Source organism: Apteryx mantelli, chromosome 39 (genome assembly GCF_036417845.1).
Source record: "Apteryx mantelli isolate bAptMan1 chromosome 39, bAptMan1.hap1, whole genome shotgun sequence".
NCBI lineage: Eukaryota > Metazoa > Chordata > Aves > Apterygiformes > Apterygidae > Apteryx > Apteryx mantelli.
In genome coordinates this window covers 228396-242221 of record NC_090016.1, presented here as the reverse complement: position 1 = coordinate 242221, position 13826 = coordinate 228396, and the positions used below count along the sequence as shown (strand labels likewise).

Below are 13826 nucleotides of genomic sequence, written 5' to 3'. Positions count from 1 at the left end.
AGCCCCATAGAGCTCCCTGTACCCCTACAGGGTCCCTCTAGCCCCATAGGGTCCCCATACCCCTCCACAGCCCCATAGAGCTCCCCATAACCCTATAAGATCCCTATAGCTCCACAAGGTTCTCTATAGCCCCATAGGATCCTTCATAGCCCCACAGGATTTTTCACAGCCCCATAGAGCCCCCCACAGCCCCATAGAGCTCCCTGTACCCCTACAGGGTCCCTCTAGCCCCATAGGGTCCCCATACCCCTCCACAGCCCCATAGAGCTCCCCATAGCCCTATAGGATCTCTATAGCCCCATAGGGTTTTCCACAGCCCCGTAGGATCCTTCACAGCCCCACAGAGCTCTCTGTATTTCTATAGGGACTCTATAGCCCCATAGAATCCTTCACAGCCCTATAGGCTCCTTCACAGCCCCATTGGGCTCCCTACAGCCCTACAGGGTCTCTATAGCCCCATAGAGGTCTCCATAGCCCCACAGGGCTCCCCATAGCCCCATAGGGCCCCCCACACCCCCACAGTGCCACTGAGCCCCCCATAGGATCCACATGCCCCCCCCATCCCCACACGGTTCCCCACAGCCCCCCTCGTCCCCACAGCGCCCCATAAACCCCCCCCCCGGCCCCATAGGAGCTCTGCCCCGGCCCCACAGAGCTCTATAGGGCCCCCATAAGGCCCCCCCCAGCCCCACATACCTGCCCCCCCCCCCAAGACAAGGGATGCTGGTTATTACAGGAAGGATGAGGCAAGACAAAAGGAGCGTGGAAACAGCGCCCGGACGCCTGGGCCCCTGCCGGGGGGGGGGGGCCCGGATGCCTGGGCCCCTGTTGGGTGTGGGGGGGGGGAGCCCAGACAGACAAAGGACAGGTGGCAGCGGGGGGGGGGGGGACACACAAAGTGGGGACAGGTGGGTCCCTTAATCCCGGGCGCGTGGCCGTGGCGGGGGGCCCAGGCGTCCGGGACGGGGGGGGGGGGCTCTGCTCCGTGTCCCCCCCCAACCCCAACCAACCCCCCCTACTGCGGGTGACCCAAACATTGGGGGCGCCCCCGCAGCGGGCCCAGGCGTCCGGGCACACCCTCCCCCCCACAGGCAGCGGGCCCAGGCGTCCGGGCCCATCCCCCCCCCCCATTCCTTTCTCTTCTTCCCTTTGTTCCTCTCCTCCCCCGGGGAAGATATTCGGGGATATTTTTGGGTGCCCCCCCCCCCCCCGCTGGTTGACACCCGATCAGCTCATGACGCTGCCCGTGGGGCCGGGGGTCACCTTCCCCCTGCCCCGGCCTTATATGGGCCCGGCCCGCGCCCCACAACCCGCCTAAGAATAGCCGGGAGCCGCGGGAAGGGCCCAGGAGTCCGGCTCCCCCATCCCCCTTCCCCTCCCCTCCAGGGGGCCCAGGCGTCCGGGCGGCCCCCTCCTCCCCCCCCCCCCCGTAGGGACCCAGGCGTCCGGGCGGCCTCGCTCCGCTGTCCTCAGGGGACCCAGGCGTGCGTCCGGGCGGCCTTCCCGGGCGGACAATAGCCAGGTCGAGGGGATCCCGATGGGGGGGGGGGGGGTTTCCTATTGTTTTCCTCTCCCCCCCCCAGGAGGTGGCTATTGTCTGCCAAGGCGGGGAACGGCGCCCGGACGCCTGGGCCCTCCTCCCCCCGGGGGTTTCCCCCTGATGTCACCTGGCCATTGTTCTGCCCTGGCGCCGCCCCAAGCACCTGCCTATTGTCTGCTGCCCGGACGCCTGGGCCCCCTGTGGGGGGGGGAACCTGGACACCTGGGTCCCCTGGGAGCCCCCGGACGCCTGGGGGCCCCATTTTGCCCTTTTTTAACCCAATTCTTTGATAATTTCAGACCCTTTGTTGCTCTCATTTCCATTTTGTTTGTTCTTACTCTTTTAAAGAAAAAAATCCTAAGTATGGTACTTTACTCTTTCTCTTTTTAAGCTCATTCAGGCAGGTTTAGGGGCAGGCCTGTCCTGGAAGGGAGACAGGGGCTGGGATTGGGGCAAGAGAGCAGGTTTGGGGGCCCCTTTCCCACCCCCAAACCCCCCCGAAAAGGCAGGTAAAGGGGTGTTAAAGGCGTCAAGCACGGTAGCGTTTCAGGGAAGGGGACGGAGTCAGTCGGCAAACCTTGGGAACAGCCGCCGGAGCAGGGAACAGGCGGGCGGCGGGATGCTCCGGGCTGGGACAACGCGAGTATTAATAGTGCCTCGAACAATGGAAGTGACAGCAGCAAGGATAAAAATAGAGAATCGCGGATTGTTAGCGGTTTTGGAAAAGATGAAGCTGTTTTTTGAGGGATGGCAGGGCCCTGTTTCGGGGGGGATCCCGAAAACCTCCTAGGGCCTCCCAGAGCCCCCCCCCAGCACCTCTGGGACCCCCCTGAGCCCCCACTCAGGTCCCCTCATCACCCCCAGGCCCCCCCAAATCCCCTGGGACCTCTCAGATTCCCCCCCCAGGACCCCCATCTCCCCACAAGCACCCCTGGGACTGCCTATATCCCCCCCACAGCACTGCTGGGACCCCCCCAGGATCCCCCTGAGCCCCCACTCGGGCCCCACACATCATCTCCAGGACCCCCAAACCCCCTGGGACCTCCCAGACCCCCCCAGGACCCCCATCTCCCCCCCAAGCACCCCTGGGACTGCCTATATCCCCCCCACAGCACTGCTGGGACCCCCCCAGGATCCCCCTGAGCCCCCACTCGGGCCCCACACATCATCTCCAGGACCCCCAAACCCCCTGGGACCTCCCAGAGCCCCCCCCAGGACCCCCATCTCCCCCCCAAGCACCCCTGGGACTGCCTATATCCCCCCCACAGCACCTCTGGGACCCCCCAGGATCCCCCCGAGCCCCCACTCGGGCCCCACACATCATCTCCAGGACCCCCAACCCCCCTGGGACCTCCCAGACCCCCCCCAGGACCCCCATCTCCCCCCCAAGCACCCCTGGGACTGCCTATATCCCCCCCACAGCACCTCTGGGACCCCCCAGGATCCCCCTGAACCCCCACACATCACCCCCAGGACCCCAAATCCCCTGGGACCTCCCAGAGGCCCCCCCAATGCCCCTGTGACCCCCCCCAAGCACCTCTCGGGCTCCCTGTGACCCCCCCCCAGGATCCTCATCACCCCTAGACCCTCCCATATCCCCCATGGCCTCCCAGAGCCCCCCTCAAGGACCCCTATATCCCCCCCCCAGCCCCGGGACACCCCCCCCACTGCGCCGACACGCGAGGGCGCCACCACGCGGCCACAGCGACACACGGCACCGCTTCCCCCCCCCCCCCCCCCCCCCCGCTCCCCGTTATCCCCGGCCTGGCCAGTGGCGCCGCCGTGCGCATCCGTCACTCCCAGCAGCCGCCTGCGCCTTCGCCCCAGCCGCCGCGGCTCGCTCCGGATGCCTGCGAGGGGAGGCGGAGAGCGGGACGAAGCGGCTGAGGACGCGCTCCTCGCCCCTAATTACGGGTAAATCCCCTCCGTTCTTCCCCAAAACGGCCACTCTCAACCCCCAGCTCCTGCCTAGCCCCCCCCGCCCGGCCCCCACCGCGCAGATACTCCAGCCCTCAGCGTCCCCCGACCGTCCCCTGCCTTCATCTCCTCACGTTCCCGCTCTTTTACCACACGCGCAGGGGAGCAGCGCGCTTCCCGCCCTTTCTAACGGCCGCGCGCATGCGCACCAGCCCCTTCCCGCTGCCCTTTCCCGCCCTTTTCGAGGGCCGCGCGCATGCGCAGTCCCTTCCCGCCCTTTTCCCGTCACGCGCACACTCCCCCTTCCCCCTCCCCCCGCCCTTTTCGAGGGCCGTGCGCATGCGCGGCGCCTTCCCGCCCTCCTCCCCACTCGCCGCGCACGCGCGCAAATCCCCTGCCCGCCCCTTTTCGACGCTGGTGCGCATGCGCTGCGTGTTCCCGCCCTTTTCGAGGGCCATGCGCATGCGCGGCGCCTTCCCGCCCTTTTCGCCCCCCTCCAAGCGCGGCCCCGCCCCTCCCCACCGGCCGCGCGCGTGCGCGGGAGGCGCCTGTTGTCGCCTTCAGGCGCGAGGGGCTGAGGCGGGCGGCTCCCTGCCGCCGACAAAGAGCCGCGAACGACCCTTAATCGGCGACAACTCTAGCGGCAGCCGCCCATTTGCTGCGCTTTGAAGGCCGCCGCTCGCTCAGGTAGGCACCAACGGGGGGAGGTGGGGAAGAAAAGGGCGGGGGAATAGCGCTACCGCCCTTCTTTGCCAGCTTCATTAGCAATTAACAGCTCGCTAATTGATCCTAGGTCCGAACTCGTTGAGGACAGAGCAGTTTGGCTGCGGGCGGTTCAGCGCCGCTTCTCTCCCCGAGCGGCGAAAGTTAGCAAAGACACAGTTAAAGGTTTAAAAGCGCTGTTTTAACCCCAGTTTCAGTCAGGGTTTAACGTAGGATTGAGAAAAATGGTTGAAAATACAGAAATTAATTGGGGAAAATTGTAATTAGCGTTCATAAGCGTAATGGTTAAGTCTGAGAGTGTTTGTTAACATTGATTGATTATAATTAGTTTTTTATGTTAGTAATTAATAGTGGTTTTGGGGAAACGGATGTTTCGAGTGATGTCAGCGCGTTAATTAACGGGTATTAAAAGAATAATGGTACAGATAGATGGTTTTAATGGTTTTTGGTGCCACCCCCCCCACACCGGTGACGCGCGGCAGGGGCGGGGCGACGGCGCTGAGCAAGGCCGCGCGGGTGTTACATCACCCGGGGGTGGGCGGGGCCGCGCGCCGGCGCCCCGCCCCCCAGCGCGGGCGGCCCCGCCCACCCCCCGCGGGCGGCCCCGCCCCCTCTGGCGGCGCCGGCGGGGTTAAGGACCCGGACGCCCGGGTTCTTCCTCCCCCCCCCGCCCTGTGGCGGCGGCAGCGGCGGCGGCGGCAGCGGCTATAAGGGGGGGGAGGCTCCGGCGTCCCGGGTCTTCCCCGAGCGGCTCGGGCAGCGCGGCGCCGGGATGCACGCGGCAATCGCGAGGATGAGGGGGTGAGCGGGGGCGGGGGGGTGGGGACAGGGGGCACCCGGACGCCTGGGTCCCTTAGGGAGATGGGGGGGGCAGGGGGTAACCGGATGCCTGGGTCCTTTGGGATGGGGGGGTCTATAGGGCAGGTTGGACGCTTGGGTCCCATAGGGATAGTGGGGGGGGGCAGGAAGCACCCGGACGCCTGGGTCCCTTAGGGGTAGGGGGGTGAGGGAGGCAGGGGGTACCCGGACACCTGGGTCCCTCATGGGTGGGGGGGCAGGGGGTAACTGGACGCCTGGGTCCTTTGGAATGGGGGGATCTATAGGGCAGGCTGAACACTTAGGTCCCTTAGGGGTAGTGGGGGGGCGAAGGGGGTGCCCGGACGCCTGAGTCCCTTAGGGGTAGGGGGATGGGGGGGCAGGGGGTAACCAGACCCCTGGGTCCCTTAGTTCCCCCCCCCTTAGGGGGGTCTGTGAAGAGCCCGGACGTCTGGGTCGACTGGGGGAGCAGGGGGCACCCGGACGCCTGGGTCCTTTAGGATTGGGGGGGGGGGAGTTATGGGGCAGGGTGGACACCTGGATCCTATAGGTGTACTGGGGGGGGGGACAGGGGGTGCCCGGACACCTGGGTCCCTCATGGGTGGTGGGATGGGGGGGGCAGGGGGTACCCGGACACCTGGGTCCTTTGGGATGGGGGGGTCTATGGGGCAGGCTGGACGCTTAGGTCCCATAGGGGTGGTGGGATGAGGGGGGGCAGGGGGTACCCGGACACCTGGGTCCCTTAGGAGTAGGAAGGTCCATGGGAGAGCCGGGACGCCTGGGCCCCGGGCAGGAAGGGGGGGGGCAGGGCCGGGCAGGACTGAGCGGCCTTTGCCCCCTGCTGTTTTCGTGCCCCCTGCGGGGTCAGGGTCTGCGGCCGCACCGTGAGGGGGGGGCGTTCCCAGCATGCCTCGGGGCGGGGGCGCCCTTCGCTCGGGGCGCCTTGCGCAACGCCGGGGGCCTCCCCGCTCCCCCCCTGCCCCCCCCCCCCCGGTGCCCGCGCAGGCGGCAGGCGGCAGCGGTGGTGGCGGCAGCGGCGACGACGGCAGCGGTGCGGGGGCTGCAGGCGGAGGCCGGGGCGGCGCTGGCGACGCTGCCGCCGCGCGTTCGAGCCTTCGTGGAGGAAGGCGCCCGCCTGTGCCGGCCCCGCGCCGTCCACGTGTGCGACGGCTCCGAGGACGAGGGCGCCGCGCTGCTGCGGGGGCTGCAGGACGACGGGCTGCTCCACCCCCTGCCCAAGTACCACAACTGGTAGGGGGCCGCCCGGACACCGGGGCCCCGGGGGGGGGGGGAACCGCCGGGGGTGTTGGGGGGGGTCCCGTCCCAGACACCTGGGTCCCTTGGGGGGTGATGGGGGGCGTCCTGGGGTGATGGGGGGGGGTCCCTTGGGGACACCTGGGTCCCTTGGGGGGTGATGGGGGGCATCCTGGGGTGATGGGGGGGGTCCCTTGGGGACACCCGGGTCCCTTGGGGGGTGATGGGGGGCATCCTGGGGTGATGGGGGGGGTCCCGTCCCGGACACCTGGGTCCTTGGGGGGTGATGGGGGGCTCCTGGGGGGGGAGATCGTAGAGGGGAGGGTCCCATCCCAGACACCTGGATCCGTTGGGGGGTGATGGGGGGGATTCCCGCCCAGGATGCCTGGGCCCCTCGGTGCTCCCGGAGCGCCCAGGTCCCCCCGTGGGGACGGATGACAACGAGGGCTGTTCTCCCGTGCCGTATTTTCCCCCCCCCCCCGCAGCTGGCTGGCGCGGACGGACCCGCGGGACGTGGCGCGGGTGGAAAGCCGCACGGTGCTGGTGACGGAGCGGGAGCGGGACGCGGTGCCGCTCGGAGCCCCCGGCGCCCCCCGCCAGCTCGGCAAACTGGATGAACAGCTCGGCAACTGGATGAGCCCGGCGGCGCTGGAGCAGGCCGTGCAGGAGCGCTTCCCCGGCTGCATGGAGGGTAGGAACGCCGCCGTGGGGAGGGGGGGGGCCGCGCCGTGGGGCTGCCCCATGGCTCCTACTTCTGCCCTCCCCCCACCCCGCAGGGCGGACGCTCTACGTCATCCCCTTCAGCATGGGCCCCGTGGGGTCGCCGCTGGCCAAGGCCGGCGTGCAGCTCACCGACTCGGCCTACGTCGCCGCCTCCATGCGCATCATGACGCGCGTGGGCGCCCCGGTGCTGCGGGCCCTGGCGCGGGACGACGGCGACTTCGTGCGCTGCCTGCACTCCGTGGGGCGGCCCCTGCCCCTCACGGGGTGAGTCCCACGCCCCCCCCTTGCCCTTCCCCGGACGCCTGGGCCCCCCTCCTTTGCTGACCCTCTTCTCGGCACAGAGCCCCTGGTGAGCCAGTGGCCCTGCAACCCCGAGAAGACGCTGGTGGCCCACGTGCCCGAACATCCGTCCGCGAGATCATCTCCTTCGGCAGCGGGCTACGGCGGCAACTCGCTTGGCTGGGCAAGAAGTGCTTCGCCCTGCGCATTCGCCTCCCGCCTGGCCCGCGACGAGGGCTGGCTGGCCGAGCACATTGCTGGTGGGGGCCCCCGGCGTCCGGGCGGGGGGGCGTTCGGGGGGGCTCTGGGGCGGGTCTGGGCCTGTCTGGACTTGGGGGGGGGGGTTGTGGGGGCAGGTCTGGGCCCGTCTGGACTTGTGGGGGGGTTGTGGGGCGGGTCTGGGTCTTCCTGGACTTGTGGGATCTCCGGGGGGTTGTGGGGCGGGTCTGGGTCCTTCTTGGACTTGTGGGATCTCCAGGGGGTTGTGGGGCGGGTCTGGGTCCTCCTGGACTTGTGGGATCTCCGGGGGGTTGTGGGGCAGGTCTGGGTCCTCGTGGACTTGTGGGATCTCCGGGGGGTTGTGGGGCAGGTCTGGGTCCTTCCTGGACTTGTGGATCTCCGGGGGGTTGTGGGGCAGGTCTGGGTCCTCGTGGACTTGTGGGATCTCCGGGGGGTTGTGGGGCGGGTCTGGGTCTTCCTGGACTTGTGGGATCTCCGGGGGGGTTGTGGGCAGGTCTGGGTCCTCGTGGACTTGTGGGATCTCCGGGGGGTTGTGGGGCGGGTCTGGGTCTTCCTGGACTTGTGGGATCTCCGGGGGGTTGTGGGGCAGGTCTGGGTCCTCCTGGACTTGTGGGATCTCCGGGGGGTTGTGGGGCAGGTCTGGGTCCTCGTGGACTTGTGGGATCTCCGGGGGGTTGTGGGGCAGGTCTGGGTCCTCGTGGACTTGTGGGATCTCCGGGGTGGTTGTGGGGGCAGGTCTGGGTCCTTCGTGGACTTGTGGATCTCCGGGGGGTTGTGGGGGCGGTCTGGGTCCTCCTGGACTTGTGGGATCTCCGGGGGGTTGTGGGGCAGGTCTGGGCCCCCCCGGACACCTGGGCCCCACGGACACCTGGGTCCTCCAGGGACTTGTGGGGCAGGTCCTAGGTCCTCCTGGCTTCCCCAGGGCCTTATGGGAAGGGTCCAGGTCCTCCACGCTGGTGCCCGCCCGGACGCCTGGGCCCCACGGAGCGCCCTGTTTTCCGCCCCCTAACCTAACGTAACCCCGCCCCACTTCTCCGCCCCACAGATCCTGGGCATCACGGACCCCGAGGGGCGCAAGAAGTACGTGGCGGCCGCCTTCCCCAGCGCCTGCGGCAAGACCAACCTGGCCATGCTGACGCCGGCGCTGCCGGGCTGGCGCGTCGAGTGCGTCGGCGACGACATCGCCTGGATGAAGTTCGGCCCCGACGGTGCGTGTGGGGCGGCGCGGCGCCGTGGGGCGGAGCAGAACCAAAGCCCCGCACGCCCACTGCGCTCCCCTCTCTCGCCGCAGGCCGCCTGCGCGCCATCAACCCCGAGAGCGGCTTCTTCGGCGTGGCGCCGGGCACGTCGGCGCGCACCAACCCCCAACGCGCTGCGCACCGTCCGCCGCGACACCATCTTCACCAACGTGGGGCAGACCAGTGACGGCGGCGGTCTACTGGGAGGGCCTGGAGCAGAGCCCGCCGCCCGCGTCGCCTTCGTCTCCTGGCTTCGCAAGCCCTGGAGCCCCGGTAAGACCCTCGGCGGCGGCGTCACCCGGCCGCGGTGTCACCCGGTCGCAGTGTCACCTGGTGGGGGTGTTACCTGGCGGCGTTGCGTGGCGTCGCCTTCGTCTCCTGGCTCGGCAAGCCCTGGAGCCCCGGTGAGACCCTCGGCGGCGGCGTCACCCGGCTGTGGTGTCACCCGGTGGGGTTGTCACCCGGTGGCGTTGCCTGGCGTCACCTTCACCTCACTGGCTTGGCAAGCCCTGGAGCCCTAGTAAGTCACCCGGTCGCTGTGTCACCCGGTCGCGGTGTCACCTGGCAGCATTGCATGGTGTCACCTTCATCTCCTGGCTGGGCAAGGTCCTGGAGCCCGGTAAGACACCCGGTGGCGGTGTCACCTGGTGATGGTGTTACCCAGCAGCGGTGTCACCTGGCAGCCGTCACCTGGCGGTGGTGTCGCTCAGCCGTGTTGCCATGGTGGCTGTGTCACCCAGCTGCGGTGTCACCCAGCGACTGTGTCACCCAGCAGCCGCATCACCCGGCAGCGGCGTTGTCACCCAGCGGTGGTATTGCCCAGTGACAGCGTGCACTGGCAGCGATGGTGTCACCTGGCAGCAGTCGCATCGCCCGGTGGCTGTGTCACCTGGTGGCAGTCACCCAGCGGTGGCGGTGTCACTGGGCAATCGCATCACCCTGGCGGCTGCATCGCCCGGTAGCGCTGTCACCCGGTGGCGGCGGTGTCGCCCCATGGCCCGCATCACCCAGCTGCCTGCGTCACCTGGCAGTGGCTGTGTCACCCAGTGGTGGCAGTGACACCCAGTGGCCACATCACCTAGTGGCAGTGCCACCTGCAGTGATGGTGTCACCCGGTGGCGACAGTGTCGCCCAGCGGCTGTGTCACCCGGGTAGCAATAGTGTCACCCGGTGGCTGCGTTACTCAGTGGTGGCGTCACATAGCGGCGGTGGTGTCACTTGGCAGCCACATTGCCTGGTGTTGGTGTCACCTGGCAGTGATGGTGTCACCTGGTGATGGTGTCACCCGGTGGCAGTGTCACCCAGTGGCTGTGTCGCTCAGTGGTGGCATCACATAGCGGTGGTGTCACTTGGCGGCCACATTGCCTGGTGCTGGTGTCACCTGGCAGCGACGCTGTCGCCCGGGTGATGGCGTCACCCCGGCAGTGACGTTGTCACCCGGCGGAATTGTCACCCGCAGGCGATGCGGAGCCCTGCGCCCACCCCAACTCGCGCTTCTGCGCCCCGGCCCGCAACTGCCCCATCATGGACCCGGCGTGGGAGGACCCGCAGGGCGTCCCCATCGACGCCATCATCTTCGGGGGCGGCGCCCCCACGGTGAGCCCCCGCCCCTTCCCCCCAAGGCACGCCCCCCTTCCCTGCCCCCCCCCCCCGGCCGCTGACGCCTGACGGGGGGGTGTTGTCGTTGCCGGTGTAGGGGTGCCGCTGGTGTACGAGGCCTTCAACTGGCGCCACGGCGTCTTCGTGGGCAGCGCCATGCGCAGCGAGGCCACCGCCGCCGCCCGAGCACGCCGTGAGCCCGGACGCCGGGGCCCCTCGCGGCGTGGGGGGGGTGGGGGGGCTCCCGGGGACACCCTCCCACCCCCCCCCCCGGGTCACCAGTGTCCCCATAACTTCCGGTCCCAGTGTCCCCAGTGACCCTTAACCACGATCCCAGTCTCCCCAGTGTCACCTAGCCCTGGTCCCAGTGTCCCCCAGTCTCCCCAGTGACTCTTAGCCCGATCCCAGTGACCCCTAACCACGATCCCAGTGTCCCCAGTGTCCCCTAGCCCTGGTCCCAGTGTCCCCCAGTCTCCCCAGTGATCCTTAGTCCTGGTTCCAGTCTCCCCGTGACTCTTAGCCCGATCCCAGTGTCTCCAGTGTCCCCTAGCCCAGTCTCAGTGTCCCCCAGTCTCCCCAGTGACCCTAGTCCTGGTCCCAGTCTCCCCAGTGACTCTTAACCCCGGTCCCAGTGTCCCCCAGTGACCCCATAGCCCTGATACCAGTGACTCCAGTGCCCCAGTGACTTCAGTGCCCCCAGTCTCCCCGGTGGTCCCTAACCCTGATTCCAGGATCCCCAGTGTCCCCTAGCCCCGTCCCAGTCTCCCCAGTGCCCCCTAACCATGATCCCAGTGACCCCCAGTGACCCATAACCCTGGTCCCAGTCTCCCCAGTGACTCTTAGCCCTGATCCCAGTGACCCCAGTGTCTCCTGAGCCCGGTCCCAGTGCCCCCAGTGTCCCCTAACCACGATCCCAGTATTCCCAGTGTCCCTAGCCCCGGTCCCAGTGTCCCCAGTGACCCCTACCATGATCCCAGTATCCCCAATGTCCCCTAGTCCAGGTCCCGGTGTCTCCAGTGACTCTTAGCCACAATCCCAGTGTTTCCAGTGTCCCCTAACCACAATCCCAGTGTCCCCGGTGTCCCCAGCCTGACCCCAGTGTCCCCAGTGACCCCTAACCCTGGTTCCAGTGTCTCCCAGCCCCGATCTCAGTCTCCCCAGTACCCCAATCCTGATCCCAGTGTCCCCAGTGCCCTCCTAACCCTGGTCGCAGTCTCCCCAGTGTCCCCAGTGACCCCTAACCACGATCCCAGTGTCCCCGGTGTCCCCTAACCCTGATCCCCGGGTCCCCCAGTCTCCCCAGTGGTCCCTAGTCCTGGTCCCAGTCTCCCCAGTGATTCTTAGCCCCCGATCCCAGTGCCCCCAGTGTTCCTGAGCCTGGTCCCAGTGTCCCCTAGCCCTGCCCCAGTGTCCCAGTGACCCCTAACCACGGTCCCAGTGTTCCCAGTGTCCCCTAGTCCTAGTTCCAGTCTCCCCAGTGACTCTTAGCCCCGATCCCCGTGACCCCGGTGTCCCCCTAACCCTGGTTCCAGTGTCCCCAGTGACCCCATAGCCCTGATACCAGTGACTCCAGTGATCCTTAGCCTTGGTCCCAGTGTCCCCAGTGATCCCTAACCACGATCCCAGTGTCCCCAGTGATCCCTAACCATGGTCCCAGTATCTCCAGTGATCCCTTGTCCTGGTCCCAGTCTCCCAGTGACTCTTAGCCCTGATCCCAGTGCCTCCAGTGTCCCCCTAACTCTGGTCCCAGTGCCCCCCAGTGTCTCCAGTGTCCCCTAGCCCCAGTCCCAGTGACCCCCTAACCATGGTCCCAGTGTCCTCAGTGTCCCCTAGCCCCAGTCCCAGTGTCCCCAGTGACCCCTAACCATGGTCCCAGTGTCCCCAGTGACCCCTAGCCATGGTCCCAGTGCCTCCAGTGTCCCCTAGCTCCAATCCCAGTGTCCCCAGTGACCCCATAACCCTGTTCCCAGTGTCTCCTAGCCCCGATCCAGCGTCCCCAGTGTCCCCCTAACCTGATCCCAGTGTCCCCAGTGCCCCCCAACCCCAATCCCGGTGTTCCCAGTGTCCCCATCCTGGGCGCCCCTGTCCCAGCTCCCCCCCTAACCGTGTGACCCCGCCCCCCACCCGGCCCCGCCCGGCGCAGGCAAGCAGCTGATGCACGACCCGTTCGCCATGCGGCCCTTCTTCGGCTACAACGCGGGCCAGTACCTGGCGCACTGGCTGGCGATGGGGAGCGGGCGGGCGCCCGCCTGCCGCGCCTCTTCCACGTCAACTGGTTCCTGCGCGACGGCGCCGGGCGCTTCGCCTGGCCGGGCTTCGGCCACAACGCCCGCGTCCTCGGCCTGGGTGTGCCGGCGCGCGTCGACGGCGAGCCCAGCGCCCGCCCCACGCCCCTGGGGCTGCTGCCGCGGCCCGGCGCCCTCGACCTGGCCGGCCTGCCCGCCGGCACCGCCGCCTACGACGACCTCTTCCCCGTCGACCGGCCCTTCTGGGAGCGCGAGGCCCGCGAGCTGCGCCGCTACTTCGACGAGCAGTTCGGCCCCGACCTGCCCAAGGAGGTCATGGCCGAGCTGGAGGCCCTCGAGGGGCGTCTCAAGAAGATGTGAGCGCCTCCTCCTCCTCCTCTTCTTCTCCCCCCCTGCCCCCCAAAACTGCTGCCCCGGGGCGGCCACCACCTCAACCTGTTGGCCAACGTCTTCAGAGATCTTTCCTCATGATCTATTGGCCAACGTCTTCATGAGCGACCAGCTAACGTCTTCAGAGACCTTTCCTCATAATCTGTTGGCCAACATCTTCGTGGAGAGTCCAGCCAACGTCTTCAAAGACCTTTCCTCATGATTTGTTGGCCAACGTCTTCGTTGGTTGGTCTCCGTGACCTGTTGGCCAACGTCTTTAGAGACGTTTGCTTGTGATCCGTTGGCCAACGTCTTCGTTGGTTGGTCTCCGTGACCTCTTGGCCAACATCTTCATGGAGCGACCAGCTAACGTCTTCAGAGACCTTTCCTTATGATCTATTGGCCGACGTCTTCATTGGTGTGTCTTCATGACCTGATGACCAACGTCTTCAAAGACATTTCTTCGTGATCTGTTGGGCAACGTCTTCAGAGACCTTTTCTCGTGATCCGTTGGCCAACATCTTCATTGGTTGGTCTTCGTGACCTGTTGGCCACCGTCTTTGTTGACCAATCACTGTCTCCTCTGGGCCGCCATCTTCATTGGTTGGTCTCCGTGACCTGTTGGCCACCATCTTCGTTGACCGACTGGCACAAGTTGTTGGCCAACGTCTTCAGAGACATTCCCTCATGATCCACTGGCCAACGTCTTCGTGGGTGGCCTCCGTGACCTGATGGCCACCATCTGTGTTGACCAATCGCCGCATCCTTTTGACCATCATCTTCATTGGTTGGTCTTCATGACCTGTTGGCCAACGTCTTTCTTGACCAATCACTGCGTTCTGTTGCCCAACGTCTTCATTGACCAGTTGCTGCACCTTGTTA

General features: G+C 67.1%; 2 protein-coding genes across 2 annotated transcripts in view; one reads left to right on the top strand and one right to left on the bottom strand.

Moving 5' to 3' along the window:
* The first annotated feature begins 4788 nt into the window (after nt 1-4788).
* LOC106484949 (phosphoenolpyruvate carboxykinase [GTP], mitochondrial-like) lies at nt 4789-13569 on the top strand. Its single transcript, XM_067314994.1, is given in 14 exon segments — nt 4789-4981; nt 6002-6247; nt 6736-6941; nt 7027-7236; nt 7315-7508; nt 8538-8700; nt 8784-8854; nt 8856-8924; nt 8926-8962; nt 9093-9134; nt 10190-10325; nt 10425-10522; nt 12473-12559; nt 12562-13569. Coding segments are annotated over 14 exon segments (1962 nt in total). The 5' UTR covers nt 4789-4952; the 3' UTR covers nt 12936-13569.
* A 46-nt stretch (nt 13570-13615) lies between these two features.
* Nucleotides 13616-13826, bottom strand: part of NOP9 (NOP9 nucleolar protein) — a 3986-nt gene continuing 3775 nt past the window's right edge. Inside the window, exon 3 of the mRNA XM_067314962.1 lies at nt 13616-13746. Within this exon, the coding sequence (XP_067171063.1) occupies nt 13616-13746 (131 nt within the window). The remainder of the gene's footprint in view (nt 13747-13826) is intronic.